The sequence below is a fragment of the Mobula hypostoma genome, chromosome 7, assembly GCF_963921235.1.
Source record: "Mobula hypostoma chromosome 7, sMobHyp1.1, whole genome shotgun sequence".
Classification (NCBI taxonomy): Eukaryota; Metazoa; Chordata; class Chondrichthyes; order Myliobatiformes; family Myliobatidae; genus Mobula; species Mobula hypostoma.
In genome coordinates this window covers 164,658,137-164,673,866 of record NC_086103.1, presented here as the reverse complement: position 1 = coordinate 164,673,866, position 15,730 = coordinate 164,658,137, and the positions used below count along the sequence as shown (strand labels likewise).

Genomic DNA, 15,730 nt, shown 5'->3' with positions numbered 1-15,730 from the left:
GTGAGTTTTAAGTACCGCTGTGTAAATGTCTGATCATTTTATTTTTGGACGCAGGTGCTGATTCCTATTTCACTGTACGTTTCCATTGAGATTATTAAAATTTGCCAAGTATTTTTCATCCATCAAGACATTGACCTGTATGACGAGGAGACAGACTCCCACCTGCAGTGCCGGGCACTGAACATCACAGAAGATCTAGGGCAAATACAGTATGTATTCTCTGACAAAACTGGGACACTGACAGAAAATAAGATGGTGTTCCGACGATGTACAGTAGCAGGAGTTGAGTATTCTCACGATGCGAATGGTAAGTCAAGTTTCCTTCTGACATCAATAATAATCTCACTTGTCGATGTGAAACCGAAAAGGAAGGAAACAGACCTTCATGACAGTACAGAGAAAGATAGACTGGAGGCCAAAGATTTAATTTGCTCTGTTGGCATTAGTTTCAAGGTCAATTTCAAAGTAAATTAAACTCATTATCAAAGTACCTGTGTGTCACAATATTTATTATTTATTTATTGAGATACAGCGCAGAACAGCGTCCAGCAATTCTTCAATTTAATCCTAGCCTAATCACGAGACAACTTACAATGACCAATTAACCTACAAGCTGGTACTTCTTTGGATTGTGGGAGGAAACGGGAGCACCCAGGGGACGTCCACACTGTCTCTAGGAGAACATACAGACTCTTCACAAGCAGAGACAGCAATTGAACTGGGTCAGCTGTATTGTAAAGCGTTGTGCTAACTACTCTGCTGCCAAGAGAGTTGTTTTCTTGCAGACATTCACAGTAGAATAAAGAAATGCAATAGAATCTGTGGAAAATCAAACGCAAAGACTTATAAACAACCAATGCGCAAATGAAAATAGTTTGTGCAAATATAAAAAAACACAATAAACAAAGAAAGAAAGAAACAAGGAAAAAATGATGAAATTATACGTTGTAGAATCCTTGAATGTGAGTCCATAGGTTATGAAGTCAAATTCACTGTTGTGGTGAGTGACATTATCCATGCTGGTTCAGAAAACTAATAGTTAAAGGGTACTAACTATTCCTGAACCTGGTGGCGTAGGCTCCTGTACCTCCTTCCAAAAGGCAGCAGAGAGAAGAAGGCATGGCCTGGATGGGGAGGGACCATGATGATGGATGCTGTTTCCTTGCACTCGATGGTGGGATGGGCTTTTCCTTTGATGGGCTAGGTTGTAACCACCACTTTGTAGGCTTTTCCATTCTTGAGTATTGGTGTTTCCATAACAGACTGTGAAGCAACCAGTCAGGATACACTCCATTGTGCATCTATGGAAGTTTGTTAAAGTTTTAGATGATTTGCTGAATCTACACAAACTTCGAAGGAAGTAAATGTGCTTTTGTGCCTTCTCTGTAATGACACTTACATGCTGGTCGCAGAACAGATCCTCTGATATGATAACACAAGGAACTTAAAGTTACTGCCTCTCTCCACCTCCAATCCCCTAATGAGGACTGGCTCATGTGCTTCTGGTTTCTTCTTCTTGTAGTCTATAATCAGCTGTTTGTGTGAACAATTACAGTTGTGCCATTAAATGAGTAAGAAGGTGCAGTACAGTTTCTATCACTGCATTCTGTTGATGTGTTCCCGAATGGCCATTCATTAACACGATCACGTTCGGCTGGTGCTCAGACAGTTGCAAGGACACTCAGACACTCAGATGCTTTGGAAACCAGACAGCAGCAGCCCATTCTGACTCTTGCATTTCAGGAAAGGAAGTAATTGGAATTGCATTTGGTTTTGCTGTATTAAACTTCATCTACTCCATAATTTGTTGCATTCTACATGTGACAAATAAAGCTATTTTTTTTCTGTAAGATATAGGAGCAAAATTAGGCCATTTGGCTGAAAAAGCCTGCTCTACCATTCGCTTATGGCTGATTTTTCTTTTCAACCCATTCTTCTACCTTCTCATAAACATTTAACCTCTTTACCAATCAAGAATCTGTCAATCTTTGTCTTAGTGCATGTAATGACTTGGCCTCCACAGTCCTCTGTGCCAATGAAGTCCACTCTGGCTGAAGAAATTCCTTCTCAGCTCAGTTTATAGTGACGCCTCGTTATTCTGAGGTGAAACCCTCAGATCCTAGGCTCTCCTACTGATGGAGGCATCCTCTTTTACAACAACTCTGTTTGGCCCTTTCGGTATCCAGTAGGCTTCAATGAGATCCTCATTCATTTTTTTGAACACCATCAAGTGCAAGCCCAGAGATGTCCAACGCTCCTCATATGTTAACAACAGGAATTCTGCAGATGCTGGAAATTCAAGCAACACACATAAAAGTTGCTGGTGAACGCAGCAGGCCAGGATTTGAAATCCCTTACTCACTCTTCCTTCAGTTAGTCCTGACGAAGGGTCTCGGCCTGAAATGTCGACTGTACCGCTTCCTAGAGATGCTGCCTGGCCTGCTGTGTTCACCAGCAACTTTTATGTGTGTTACTCCTCATATGTTAATCCTTTCATTCCTCGGGACATTCCTGTGAACATCCTCTGGACCTTCTCCAGGGCCAGCACATACTTCCTCAGATATAGGACACAAAATTGCTTACAGTATTCCAAATGTGGTTAACCGACACTTTAAAAAACCAAATCAGTACATCCTTGTTTTTCTGTTCTTGTTCTCTTGAAATGAATACTACAGTAAGAGTATATTTGCTATCTTTACTACCAACGCAATCTGTAAATTAAACTTAAGGGAGTCTTAAGTATGTAGGATTCATAAGTCCATTTTCACCTCTGATTTCTGAATTCTCTCCTCATTTAGAAAATAGTCTACACCATTACTCTTCCTATTCTGAGAATGAGAAGATTAATGTATATGGCGTGTTTGATTGCTCGTGTGTCTGTACTCACTGGAGTTTAGAAGAATGGTGGGGGGTGGGGAGGCGGATCTCATTGAAACCTATTGAATATTGAAAGGCCTAGGTAGAGTGGACATGAAGAGGATGCTTTCTATAGCAGGGGAGACTAGATCCAGAGGGCACAGCCTCAAAATATAAGGAAATCTCTTTAAAACAGAGATCCTCTTCAGCTAGAGAGTGGGAAATCTGGAATTCGTTGCCACGGGTGGCTATACTGGCCAGGTCATTGAGTATATTTAAAGTGGAGATTGATAGGTGCTTAATTAGTAAATGCATCAAAGGTTACGTAGAGAAGAAGAATGGGGTTGAGAGGGATAATAAATGAGCAATGATGGAATGACAGAGCAGACTCGATGGACCTAATTGCCTCATTCTGCTCCTAAGTATAATGGTCAAAGTGCATTACCCTATCCTTCACTGTACTGTATTCCATCTGCCACTTCTTTGTCCACTGTCCTTACCATTCAGGTGTATGGTTTCTTTGAAGTCACAGAGCAGAGGTTTTATATGGAACCTTATAAACAAAGAAGTTATCCCCTCCATCAGTGAAAGAAAGTGATGATAAGATCCTATATAATGCTGTGAACAGTCCGAGGATGCGCTAAGACAGTGATGTCACCTGGGATCGGCAAGTGCTTTGGACATCAGACACCCTCGCCCAGGCGACCCAGCCAGGGTTGATCAGGCCTGGCTTGTGTTCCAGCAGCATTGGTTCACAGGTCACACCTCTTGATCCAAAGCCATCTGGAAGCTTTCTCAGCAGCCTCTGTGATAGACATGATGGCTGTTTACTTTGCAGCCTCTCTAAGGCCAAAGACAGAGTAGGTTCTGCAGAGCAAGTAGCCAGCAAAACATCTTCACCCTCCTCTGTAGGCTCGCATCATCTCTGACACTGCTGTACCAGCTCCTGGTAATTGGCATTCTTATGCACAAATGCCCCCTCAGTCTAGACCTCCCAAGGCACTGTCAGTTCTACAGCCATGTGCTTCAAGGTTTCTGACAGAAGGACCATGTCAGGCCTCAGCGATGATGATGGGATGAAGGTAGGGAACTTCAATAATAAAGATTACTTATATTGGACAATTACTAGCTGACTACTGTACCATATTTTGCACATAATATTAAAGTGCTCAGAGGAATTAATGATGAGATTAAAGCATAATCAAGTATAGTTCTGTGTAACCAACTGAAAATGCAGCTCAACTATGTCAATGGTCAACAGGAAATTGAGAAATAGAAGCAATGATAAACTGCCATTCAGATTAGTCATAGCTAGTAACACCTGCATAATGAAGTTTTCCTTCCAGTCACTGGATCCTTTAATTCCCACACAAATGCCATAATGTTTTAAAAATGTAACAGTCTCATCTTTGAATGTACTCAAAGGAAGAAGCTCTGGAAAAGAGAATTCCAAGCATCCATACCTCTTGAATGCATGCGTTTTCACCATCTTAGTCCGAACTTCTAGTAATTGATGAATATTTTCACATTTGATTATTCATTTCTGTCCTTTCGAGGACTCTTCATCTCACTATTTTATTATGACTATTTCTTTCTTTTTGTATTTGCATAATTTGTTGTTTTCTACACTCTGGTTGAATGTCCAAGTTGGGCGGCCTTTCATTGATTCTGCTATGGTTATTATTCTATAGATTTATTGAGTATGCCCGCATGAAAATGAGTCTCAGCGTTGTATATGGTAACATATATGTACTTTGATAATATATTTCCTTTGGCATTTACTTTGAAATTTGACATTAGATGTCCATAAAATTTCTTCTCAATTGTGAGTGGTGTCTTCCTTATTATCTGCAGAGAAATGTGTTCCAGAATATAACATGCTTCTGAAATAGATGAATATGTTTGCAGGATGAATCCTTCTGCATTTTACAGATTTGATATCCATTCTCCTGTCCAGTAAAAGACAGAATGTGTTTTCCTTGGCTGGACAGTTTCTTTGATCTGATCATGAGACATTATGGAGCCCAATAGGCAGGGAACAGCAGCAAGGTTGAAGTTTCCTGCCCCAGGGATAAGATATGGGAAGCAATTTGATCAACAAAATACAATTCATTTCCAAGACTCGAATCTGAGAGGACCTATAAATGCACACGGGAAACATGATACCATGAGAAAAATAAACCAGAGGTCTTGCACAGATAATGGGAGGACATGTTACTAAAGCTCTGGGCCCTGCCTGTGTTTTAGTTGCATTGTTGTGTACAGATCCTGGAGGTACGATAAACTTGAGAACCACCAGTTAGATTTCACTGGAATATTTTGTACAATTCTGGATACCATCATTTAAGAATCATATCAAAGACTTGAAGGGGGTACAAGGGGGTTTAGAAGATTTTTTTTGGAATGGCACACTTTAATTAAGTAAAGAAACTAGAGCTACTTGAATTGATCTTAAGGTACAGATGATTAAGGAAAGGCATCGTCCAAGAATCGAAGTGTGTACATGAGAAGACAATAAGACCCTAAGACATAGGAGCAGAATTAGGCCATTCAGTCCTTCAAGCCTGATTCACCATTTCATCGAGTCTTATTTATTATCCCACTTAACCCTATTCTCCTGCCTTCCCCCATAGCCCTTGATTGACTGACTAATCAATAGCCTATCAAACTTGCTTTAAATAAACCCAATGACTTCACCTCCACAGTATTCTGTGGCAATGAATTCCACAGATTCGTCACCTTCTAGCGAATGAAATTCCTCCTCCTCCCTGTTCTCAGGGGATGTCCCTCTATTCTAAGGCTGTGCCCTCTGGTCCAAGACTTCCCCACAGTAGGAAACATCCTCTCAATGTCATGCACCCTTTGGTCACTGACTGCAGCAAAGTTAACATTTCAGATCAATGATTGGTAATTTGACTGAATAAGATCATTAACCTGAAACAGTAACTCCAATGCTCTCCTTGCAAATGGAATCTGATGTGTCTGCTAATCTCAGCATTTATATTCAATTTCCATAAGGCCAGAAGATCACAAGACATTGAAGTACAACTAGGCCATTTGGCCCATCGAGTCTGCTCTGCCAATCCAGCATGGCTGATGTATTAACACTCTCAACTTTACTTTCCTGCCTCCTTCCTGTAACCTTTGATGTCCTGACTAATCAGGAACCTGTCAACCTCTGTTTTAAATAAACCCAGTAACTTGGCCTCCAAGGCCATCTGTGGCAATGAATCCATAGATTCACCACCCAAAGAACCCATTGGAGAAGACTGCAAACCTAGAACACAATTCTTAAAGATCATGCTGATCTTAAATTGTGTGTTTTTTTTAGATTGGTAATAGGAACACCTTTTTTTACCAAACAGACCGGGTATGGGAGTGTGGAACTGCTGGGATACTCATTGCATACTCAAGGAACAATTCTTGCCAGTGTGATTCTGTCTGGTTTCTATTTTAGGAATATTCTATATGTTATGCTCAGACTGGAATGAGGAGTGAAAAAAAAACTTCAAGCTCCAAGGAGTGAAAGTCACCTGTCCTGGTCCATCCACATAGACGCCATAACCAAGAAAGCTCATCAGTGGCTCTCCTTCCTCAGGAGGCTGAAGAAATTCAGCGTGTCCCCAATTTTTGTACAATCATCAGGGAATCATCGTGTCCAGATCCAGCACAACTTGACAGGGCAACTGCTCTTCCCAAGAATACAAGAACTTGCAGAGAAATGTAGACACAACTCAGCAACTTTATGAAATCTAGCCTCACCACACTGTCTACAGTTCTTACTGCTTCAGTAAAGCAGCCAGAATAATCAAAGTCCGCACCTACCCTGGGCATTCTTTCCTCTTCCCACTCCGAGCGGGCAGAAGACTTAGAAGCCTGAAAGAGCGTACCACCAAGCTCTAGAACAGCTTCTATCCTACTGTTATACGACTACTGGACAGTCCCTTAGTACAATAAGATGGACCCTACACCTCACAATCTACCTCGTTATGCCCTTGCACCTTAATTAATTTATTATTTATTTATCGAGATTCCATGCCCTTCAAGCTGCCCCAGTTTAATTCTAGCCTAATCACGGGTCAACTTACAATGACCAATTAACCTACCAACCGGTACGTCTTTGAACTGTGGGAGGCAACCAGATCACCCAAAGGAAACTCACACAGTCACGGGCAAAACGTACAAAGTCCTTACAGGCAGCAGCGGGAATTGAACCTGGGTTGCCAGTACTGTAAAACATTGTGCTAACCACTACGCTATTGTGCCAGCCTGCCACTGCACTTCCTCTGTAGCTGCAGCACTTAATTCTGTGTTGTGTGTTGTTTTCTCCTTGTACTATCACATTTAAAGACATTTAGACAGGAACTTGGTTTGGAAAGGATTAGAGGGATGCCGTCTGAATGTGATGTGATGAAATGATGTGGAGCAGGCCAGGCAGCATGTATAGGAAGAGGTACAGTCGACGTTTCGGGCCGAGACCCTTCGTCAGGACTAACTGAAAGAAGAGATAGAGATTTGAAAGTGGGAGGGCGGGAAATCTCTGACTATCTCTTCTTTCAGTTAGTCCTGACGAAGGGTCCCAGCCTGAAACGTCGACTGCACCTCTTCCTATAGATGCTGCCTGGCCTGCTGTGTTCACCAGCAATTTTTATATGTGTTGCTTGAAATTCCAGCATCTGCAGGTTTCCTCGTGTTTGCGTGATGAAATAATATGCATGGATAGCATGCCAAACAAATTTTTTAGCTGTATCTCAGTACATATGACAATAATAAACCAATTTACCAATTTATCTCCAAAATTAACCTGGCCTAAAATGAACTGTAATTAGTTTATTATCATTAAGTGTCAAATCCAGGAGGAAAAAAAAGGAGTAAAATGCTGTTTTGTTTTAAATCAACAATACTCACCTTTTCAATTGTTTTGTTTAATATTGAACTGAAAGAAAAACTTCTTTTTCCACCAATAGCAAAGAGATTGGCGATGTACCAAGACCTTGACTCAGAGGACGAAGAATGTATATCCAAATCGGGAACAATACCGAGGTGCGACAGCATTTCCAGTCACCAGAGTGCCAAAGTTACCCACAGAACCCAAAGCACGAAGTCTCATCGTCGGACTGGCAGCAGGGCAGAGGCTAAGAGGGCCAGTATCTTGTCCAAGCACACGGCTTTCAGCAGCCCCATGGTTAGTAAGCACAATGTTCGGTCAGAGGCCCCTGACGAATTTCTAACATTAACCTGAAGTGAACAGGTTCTGGCTCCTAGCCTCAATCTAGGACTTGAGCACATACTCCACACTAATATTATAGATGCAGCATTTATTTATTTTTAAATCTTTTTATTAATTATTATTGAAAATCAACAAAAAATACATTAAAGTAGTCAAATCAACATATCAATATGTACAATAAGAGTTAAACTATCAAATAACTGATTAACCAAGATAAACAGTATACCGATAATGATAAGAAAAAACAAAATGTGAAAACTATTTTTTGGGAAAAAAGAAAGAAGGGAAAAAGAACCCCTACTAACTAAAACAAAAAAACCCTACTAACCGAAAAGAAAACCCATTGGGAGCACAACCCCGGAGCTATACGCCATACAAGCTTCCATAAAAGAAAAAACATCAATCTGCCAACCAAATCCAATTACACAAGAATCAGAAGGGGACCATCTTAATTAACTCAAATCAAATGATAGTAGCGGGCAAAAGAACCCCACCTTTTCTCAAAGTCAAATCGAGGATCAAAAGTTCAACTTCTGATTTTCTCCAAACTGAGACATAATATCACCTGAGAGAACCATTGTATCAAAGTGGGAGCAGAGGCATCTTTCCATTTCAATAAAATAGCCCTTCTGGCCAATAATGTGACAAATGCAATTACATGTTGGTCTGATACAGAAATACCGTGAATATATTGAGGAATTGTACCGAACAAAACTGTCAATTTATTAGGTTGTAAATTAATTTTAAAGCTTTAGAAATTATAGGGAAAATAGATTTCCAGAACTGTTTCAATACAGAACACGACCAAAACATATGTGTCAGTGTAGCTGTCTCAATTTTACATCTATCACACCGACATAACATTAGGAAATATTTTAGACAGTCTCTCCTTTGTCAGATAGTAACGATGTACAATTTTAAATTGAATTAGAGGGTGACTGGCACAAATCGAAGAAGAGCTAACTTCAAAATTTGCAACCAATCCTCTGTTATCAAGGTCATGTTAAGCTCTCTTTCCCAACCTTGCTTAATCTTAAGTAAAGAATACTTATACTGTTGCAGTAGTAAATTATAAATTTTCCCAATAAAACCTTTCACTAAAGGATTCATTTTTAAAATAATGTCTCTAACAGGTCAGAATCTTGTATATGTAGAAAATTACTTAAATATTCTTGTAAGAAATGTCTGACCTGAAGATATTGCAAGAAATGTGAGTGCGAGAGAGAATATTTAGTTACTAATTTCTCAAAAGACATCGATCGACCTTCTTGAAGCGGATCCATGAAGGAATTAACTCCTTTATTCCTCCAAAGAAAAACGGCAGGATAACTAAGTGAAGGTTTAAATAAATAGTTTCAATAAATTAAACTAAGAAGGTTAAATTTTTTAAGATTAAAAAAATTACAAAACTGGAACCAAATTCGTAATGACTGCTTAATCATAGGATATAAATTTAGAATAGAAATTTTGGCTAGTTGTACAGGTAAAGAGGCTCCTAATAATGAAGTTAAGTAAAATTGCTTCATAGCTTTCAATTCCAAATCAACCCAAGGTGGTTGTTCATTTTTATTAGTCCAATATAACCAGGAACACACATAACGTATATTAATCCCCCAATAATACATTCTTAAATTAGGCAGAGCAAGACCTCCATCCTTTTTTAATTTTTGTAATGATATTTTCCAATTCTTTTACTGTTCCAAACAAAAGATGAAATAATAGAATCAACCTGATCAAAAAACTTCTTAGTTAAAAAAATAGGAATATTTTGAAATACATGTAAAAGTTTTGGTAAAATCATCATTTTAACTACATGAATTCGGCCAGCTAATGAAAGTGTAAGTGGATTCCATCTGCAAAATATTTGCTTCATAAAATCCACTAAGGGAACCAAATTAGCTCTATAAAGGTTTCCATAATTTTTAGTAATGATAATACCTAAATATCTGAAAGAGTCCGTAACTTTAAAAGGAGTATCATCATATATAGAAGCAGCAACACACATAAAAGTTGCTGGTGAACGCAGCAGGCCAGGCAGCATCTCTAGGAAGAGGTGCAGTCGACGTTTCAGGCCGAGATCCTTCGTCAGGACTAACTGAAGGAAGAGTGAGTAAGGGATTTGAAAGTTGGAGGGGGAGGGGGAGATCCAAAATGATAGGAGAAGACAGGAGGGGGAGGGATGGAGCCAAGAGCTGGACAGGTGATGGGCAAAAGGGATAAGAGAGGATCATGGGACAGGAGGTCTGGGAAGAAAGACAAGAGGGGGGACCAAGAAGATGGGCAAGGGGTATATTCAGAGGGACAGAGGGAGAAAAAGGAGAGTGAGAGAAAGAATGTGTGTATACAAATAAGTAACAGATGAGGTACGAGGGGGAGATGGGGCATTAGCGGAAGTTAGAGAAGTCAATGTTCATGCCATCAGGTTGGAGGCTACCCAGACAGAATATAAGGTGTTGTTACTCCAACCTGAGTGTGGCTTCATCTTTACAGTAGAGGAGGCCGTGGATAGACATGTCCGAATGGGAATAGGATGTGGAATTAAAATGTGTGGCCACTGGGAGATCCTGCTTTTTCTGGCGGACAGAGCGTAGATGTTCAGCAAAGCGGTCTCCCAGTCTGTGTCAGGTCTCGCCAATATATAAAAGGCCACATCGGGAGCACCGGATGCAGTATATCACCCCAGCCGACTCACAGGTCAAGTGTCGCCTCACCTGGAAGGACTGTTTGGGGCCCTGAATGGTGGTAAGGGAGGAAGTGTAAGGGCATGTGTAGCACTTGTTCTGCTTACACGGATAAGTGCCAGGAGGGAGATCAGTGGGGAGGGATGGGGGGGACGAATGGACAAGGGAGTTGCGTAGGGAGCGATCCCTGCGGAATGCAGGGGGGGGGGGAGGGAAAGATGTGCTTAGTGGTGGGATCCCGTTGGATTCCCGTTCTGACATGTCTATCCACGGCCTCCTCTACTGTAAAGATGAAGCCACACTCAGGTTGGAGGAACAACACCTTATATTCTGTCTGGGTAGCCTCCAACCTGATGGCATGAACATTGACTTCTCTAACTTCCGCTAATGCCCCACCTCCCCCTCATACCCCATCTGTTACTTATTTGTATACACGCATTCTTTCTCTCACTCTCCTTTTTCTCCCTCTGTCCCTCTGAATATACCCCTTGCCCATCCTCTTGGACCCCTCCCCTCCTTGTCTTTCTTCCCGGACCTCCTGTCCCATGATCCTCTCTTATCCCTTTTGCCTATCACCTGTCCAGCTCTTGGCTCCATCCCTCCCCATCCTGTCTTCTCCTATCATTTTGGATCTCCCCCTTCCCCTCCAACTTTCAAATCCCTTACTCACTCTTCCTTCAGTTAGTCCTGACGAAGGGTCTCGGCCTGAAACGTCGACTGCATCTCTTCCTAGAGATGCTGCCTGGCCTGCTGCATTCACCAGCAACTTTGATGTGTGTTGCTTGAATTTCCAGCATCTGCAGAATTCCTGTTGTTTGCGTTTATATATAGAAGCAGAATCATTTAGAGGAAATAATTCACTTTTATTGAGGTTTAATTTATATCCTGAAAACTTTCCAAATTCATTTAATAATTTCAATAAACTAGGAATGGATTCTTCAGGATTCAAAACATAAACTAAGCGATCATCAGCATAAAGGAAGATCTTATGAATAATCCCATTTATGGAAATTCCTTGAATATCTTTAGCTTTACGAAGTGCAATAGCCAAAGGTTCCCGATGCAGCACTAAAACTTGGGACAGCCCTGCTTACTCAGGTGGTAGCATACACTAGTCAAGGGCAGGCGAAGTTAAGCAAAGCATCCATCCAGTGTTTATCAGGAATCTGCCAAATAGGAGTTAATTAGTCATTTAAAATGCTGGAGGAACTCAGCAGGTCAGCCAACATCTATGGAGAGAAATAAACAGTTGATATTTTGAGCCAAGACCGGAAAGGAAAGAGCAGAAGCAATAATGTCAGAAGCTTGTGCCCCCTTCCGTTCCAAACCTGATGAAGAGACTCAGCCTGAAACATTGACTAATAAGATCCCGCCAATAAAGCAGTGGCTGATTGGCAAGAGGCAAAGAGTGGGATGAAAGGGAGCCTTTTCGGGCCGGCTACCGATGACCAGTGGTGTTCCATGGGGGTCTGTGTTGGGACTGATTCTTTTTTTGTTATATGGCAATGATTTGGATGATGGAACTGATGGCTTTTTTTCAAAGTTTGCAGACGATATGAAGATAGGTGGAGGGGCAGGTAGTTCTGAGGAAGTACAGGCTACAGATGGACGTAGACAGATTAGGAGAATAGGCAAAGAAATGGCAGATGGGATACAGTGTATCGTCGTGCACCTTGGTAGAAGGAATGAAAAGGTTGAGTATTTTCTAAATGGAGAGAAAATATAAAAAAACTGAGGTGCAAAGGGACTTAGAAGTCCTTGTGCCAGGTTCCCCAAAGGTTAATTTTTGCAGGTTGAGTCTCTGATGAGAAAGGCAAATGCAATGTTAGCATTCATTTCAAGTTGACTAGAATATAAAAGCAAGGATGTAATGTTGAGAATTTATAAAGCCATGCCCTATATCATATGGCCTTATGCTGCCTAAATTGCTGAGTTCCTCCAGTATTTTGTGCATGTTGCTCAATTCTTTTCCTGTTTATGAGTGTTCACTAAAATTGTTTATTGGTTGAGAAAGCTTTTGTGCAAATTAGCTGGTAGTTCTACCTCAGTTCATCAGTACATTAATGTGAATGGTAATCCACAAGCAAAATGCTGCAGATGCTGGCAATCTAAAATAAAACAGAGATTGCTTGGAAATACACTGCAGGTCAGGCAGCATCTATGCAGAGAGAAAAACAGAGTGAACGATTCTGGGGATTAACTTCTCATCAGGAATGTTTCTATGGGGTATTTTCTGTTTTAAGTTAGCAAGAGTGAGCTAGGCTGGGGAAAATTTCAGATCAAAACTAATTGAAGGTATAGATAATATCAATGGAAGATATTGACAAAATGCAGGGGGCTTTTAATAAACTTGGAGAAAATATAAATGGCAAATACAGGGCTGCACAGTAGCGTAGTTGTCAGCACCACACTTTACAGTACAGACTACACGGGTTCAATTCCCACTTCTGCCTGTAAGGAGTTAGCACATTCTCCCAGTGACTGTTTGGGTTTGCTCCACGTGCTCCAGTTTCCACCCACAGTCCAAAGACATAACCGTTAACAGGGTAATTAGTCATTGTAAATTGCCCTGCGATTAGGCTAGAATAAAATTGGGGATTGCTGGGCAGCAAACACGAGGAATTCTGCAGATGCTGGAAATTCAAGCAACATACATCAAAGTTGCTGGTGAACGCAGCAGGCCAGGCAGCATCTCTAGGAAGAGGTACAGTCGACGTTTCAGGCCGAGACCCTTCGTCAGGACTACTAGCTCTTCCTTCAGTTAGTCCTGACGAAGGGTCTCGGCCTGAAACGTCGACTGTACCTCTTCCTAGAGATGCTGCCTTGCCTGCTGCGTTCACCAGCAACTTTGATGTGTGTTGATTGCTGGGCAGCATGGCTTGAAGGGCTGGAAGAGCCAATTCCGCGCTGTATCTCGAAAAATAAAAAATAGCTAAATAAGTATATTTATAATATAACGCGAGGAAACATCGTGAGGGGGTAAAAAAAAGAGGCCATAACTGCTTAGATAATTGGAGGCCAGCTGAAATTGAGAAGCAAAGGCATAATGCGAACAAGATACATAAGGGTTTGATGCAAGTCCTTGGCCAGAAGTGTCGACTGTTCATTACCCTCCGTCGATGCTGCCTGATCTCCTGAGTTTCTCCTGCAGTTTGTGTGTGTTGCTCAAGATTTACAGCGTCTGCAGAATCTCTTGCGTGAAGCTAGAAATGAAAGGTTCATAATCCAGGAAAGACTAAGCTGACTAGTACTTTCTTTCAAGGAAGAAAAAGCAAAGCATCTATTCAAGAGATATTTTAGATATTGAGTAGGCTGGTTGACAAAATGCTACATGGCACTAGTTAATGTATGGGCTGGGCTCTAAGTTCAAGGACTCCCACAGTGATAAACAACACTGGCTCTCAGCTGGGAAACACCCTGACATCTTGACAAAGCATGGTGTTAATGTACACCAGGCCGACAGCAAACAGGCTATTTGGTCTAGCTGCTCTGTACTCATCAGGAACAGAACGGATGAGCTTAGAGTGTGGATCAGTACTTGGAGCTATGATGTTGTGGCCATTACAGAGACTTGGATGGCTCTGGCTACTTAGAGTGCCAGGCTTTAGATGTTTAGAAAGGACAGGGAGGGAGGCAAAAGAGGTGGGGGCGTGGCACTGCTGATCAGAGATAGTGCCACGGCTGCGAAAAAGGAGGAAGTCATGGAGGGATTGTCTACTCAGTCGCTGTGGGTGGAAGTTAGGAAGAGGAAGGGGTCAATAACTCTACTGGGTGTTTTTTATAGTCCACCCAATAGTAACAGGGACATCGAGGAGCAGATAGGGAGACAGATTCTGGAAAGGTGTAACAATAACAAGGTCGTCGTCATAAGAGATTTTAATTTCCCCAATATTGATTGGCATCTTCCTAGAGCAAGGGGTTTAGACGGGGTGGAGTTTGTTAGGTGTGTTCAGGAAGGTTTCCTGACACAATATGTAGATAAGCCTACAAAAGGAGAGGGTGTACTTGATCTGGTATTGGGAAATGAACCTGGTCAGGTGTCAGGTCTCTCAGTGGGGGAGCATTTTAGAGATAGTGATCACAGTTCTATCTCCTTAACCATAGCATTGGGGAGGAATAGGAACAGACAAGTTAGGGAAGCATTTAATTTGAGTAAGGGGAAATATGAAGCTATCTGGCAGGAACTTGGAAGCATAAATTGGGAACAGATGTTCTCAGGGAAATGTACAGTGGAAATGGGTATTTGCGTGACGTTCTGCATAGGTACGTTCCAATGAGACAGGGAAAGGATGGTAGGGTACAGGAACCATGGTGTACAAAGGCTGTTGAGAATCTAGTCAAGCAGAAAAGAAAAGCTTACGAAAGGTTCCAAAAACTGGGTAATGATAGAGATCTAGAAAATTATAAGTCTCGCAGGAAGAAGCTTAAGGATGAAATTAGCAGAGCCAGAAGGGGCCATGAGAAGTCCTTGACGAGCAGGATTAAGGAAAACCCCAAGGCATTCTACAAGTGTGTGAAGAGCAAGAGGATAAAACTTGAGAGAATGGGACTAATCAAGTGGGACAGTGGAAAAATGTGTATGGAACCAGAGGAGATAGCGGAGATACTTAATGAATACTTTGCTACAGTGTTCACTACGGAAAAGGACCTTCGTAATTGTAAGGAGGACTACAATCGTGATTGTACAGCGGACTGAAAAGCTGGAGCATTTAGATATTAAGAAAGAGGATGTGCTGGAGCTTTTGAAAAGCATCAAGTTGGATAAGTCACTGGGACCGTATGAGGTATACCCCAGGCTACTGTGGGAGGCGAGGGAGGAGATTGCTGATCCTCTGGCAATGATCTTTGCATCATCAATGGGGACTGGAGAGGTTCCAGAAGATTAGAGGGTTGCGGATGTTGTTCCCTTATTCAAGAAAGGGAGTAGAGATAGCCCAGGAAATTATCGACCAGTGAGTCTTAA

The 15,730-nt window shown here is 41.5% G+C and overlaps 1 protein-coding gene across 5 annotated transcripts in view; it reads left to right on the top strand.

Annotated features, from left to right (window-relative positions):
• Nucleotides 1–15,730, top strand: part of atp10a (ATPase phospholipid transporting 10A) — a 393,032-nt gene that overhangs the window by 280,234 nt on the left and 97,068 nt on the right. For all 5 annotated transcript variants that reach the window (XM_063054502.1, XM_063054499.1, XM_063054501.1 and 2 more), the window contains 2 exons: nucleotides 55–307; nucleotides 7,824–8,041. In XM_063054502.1, the coding sequence (XP_062910572.1) occupies nucleotides 55–307; nucleotides 7,824–8,041 (471 nt within the window). The remainder of the gene's footprint in view (nucleotides 1–54; nucleotides 308–7,823; nucleotides 8,042–15,730) is intronic.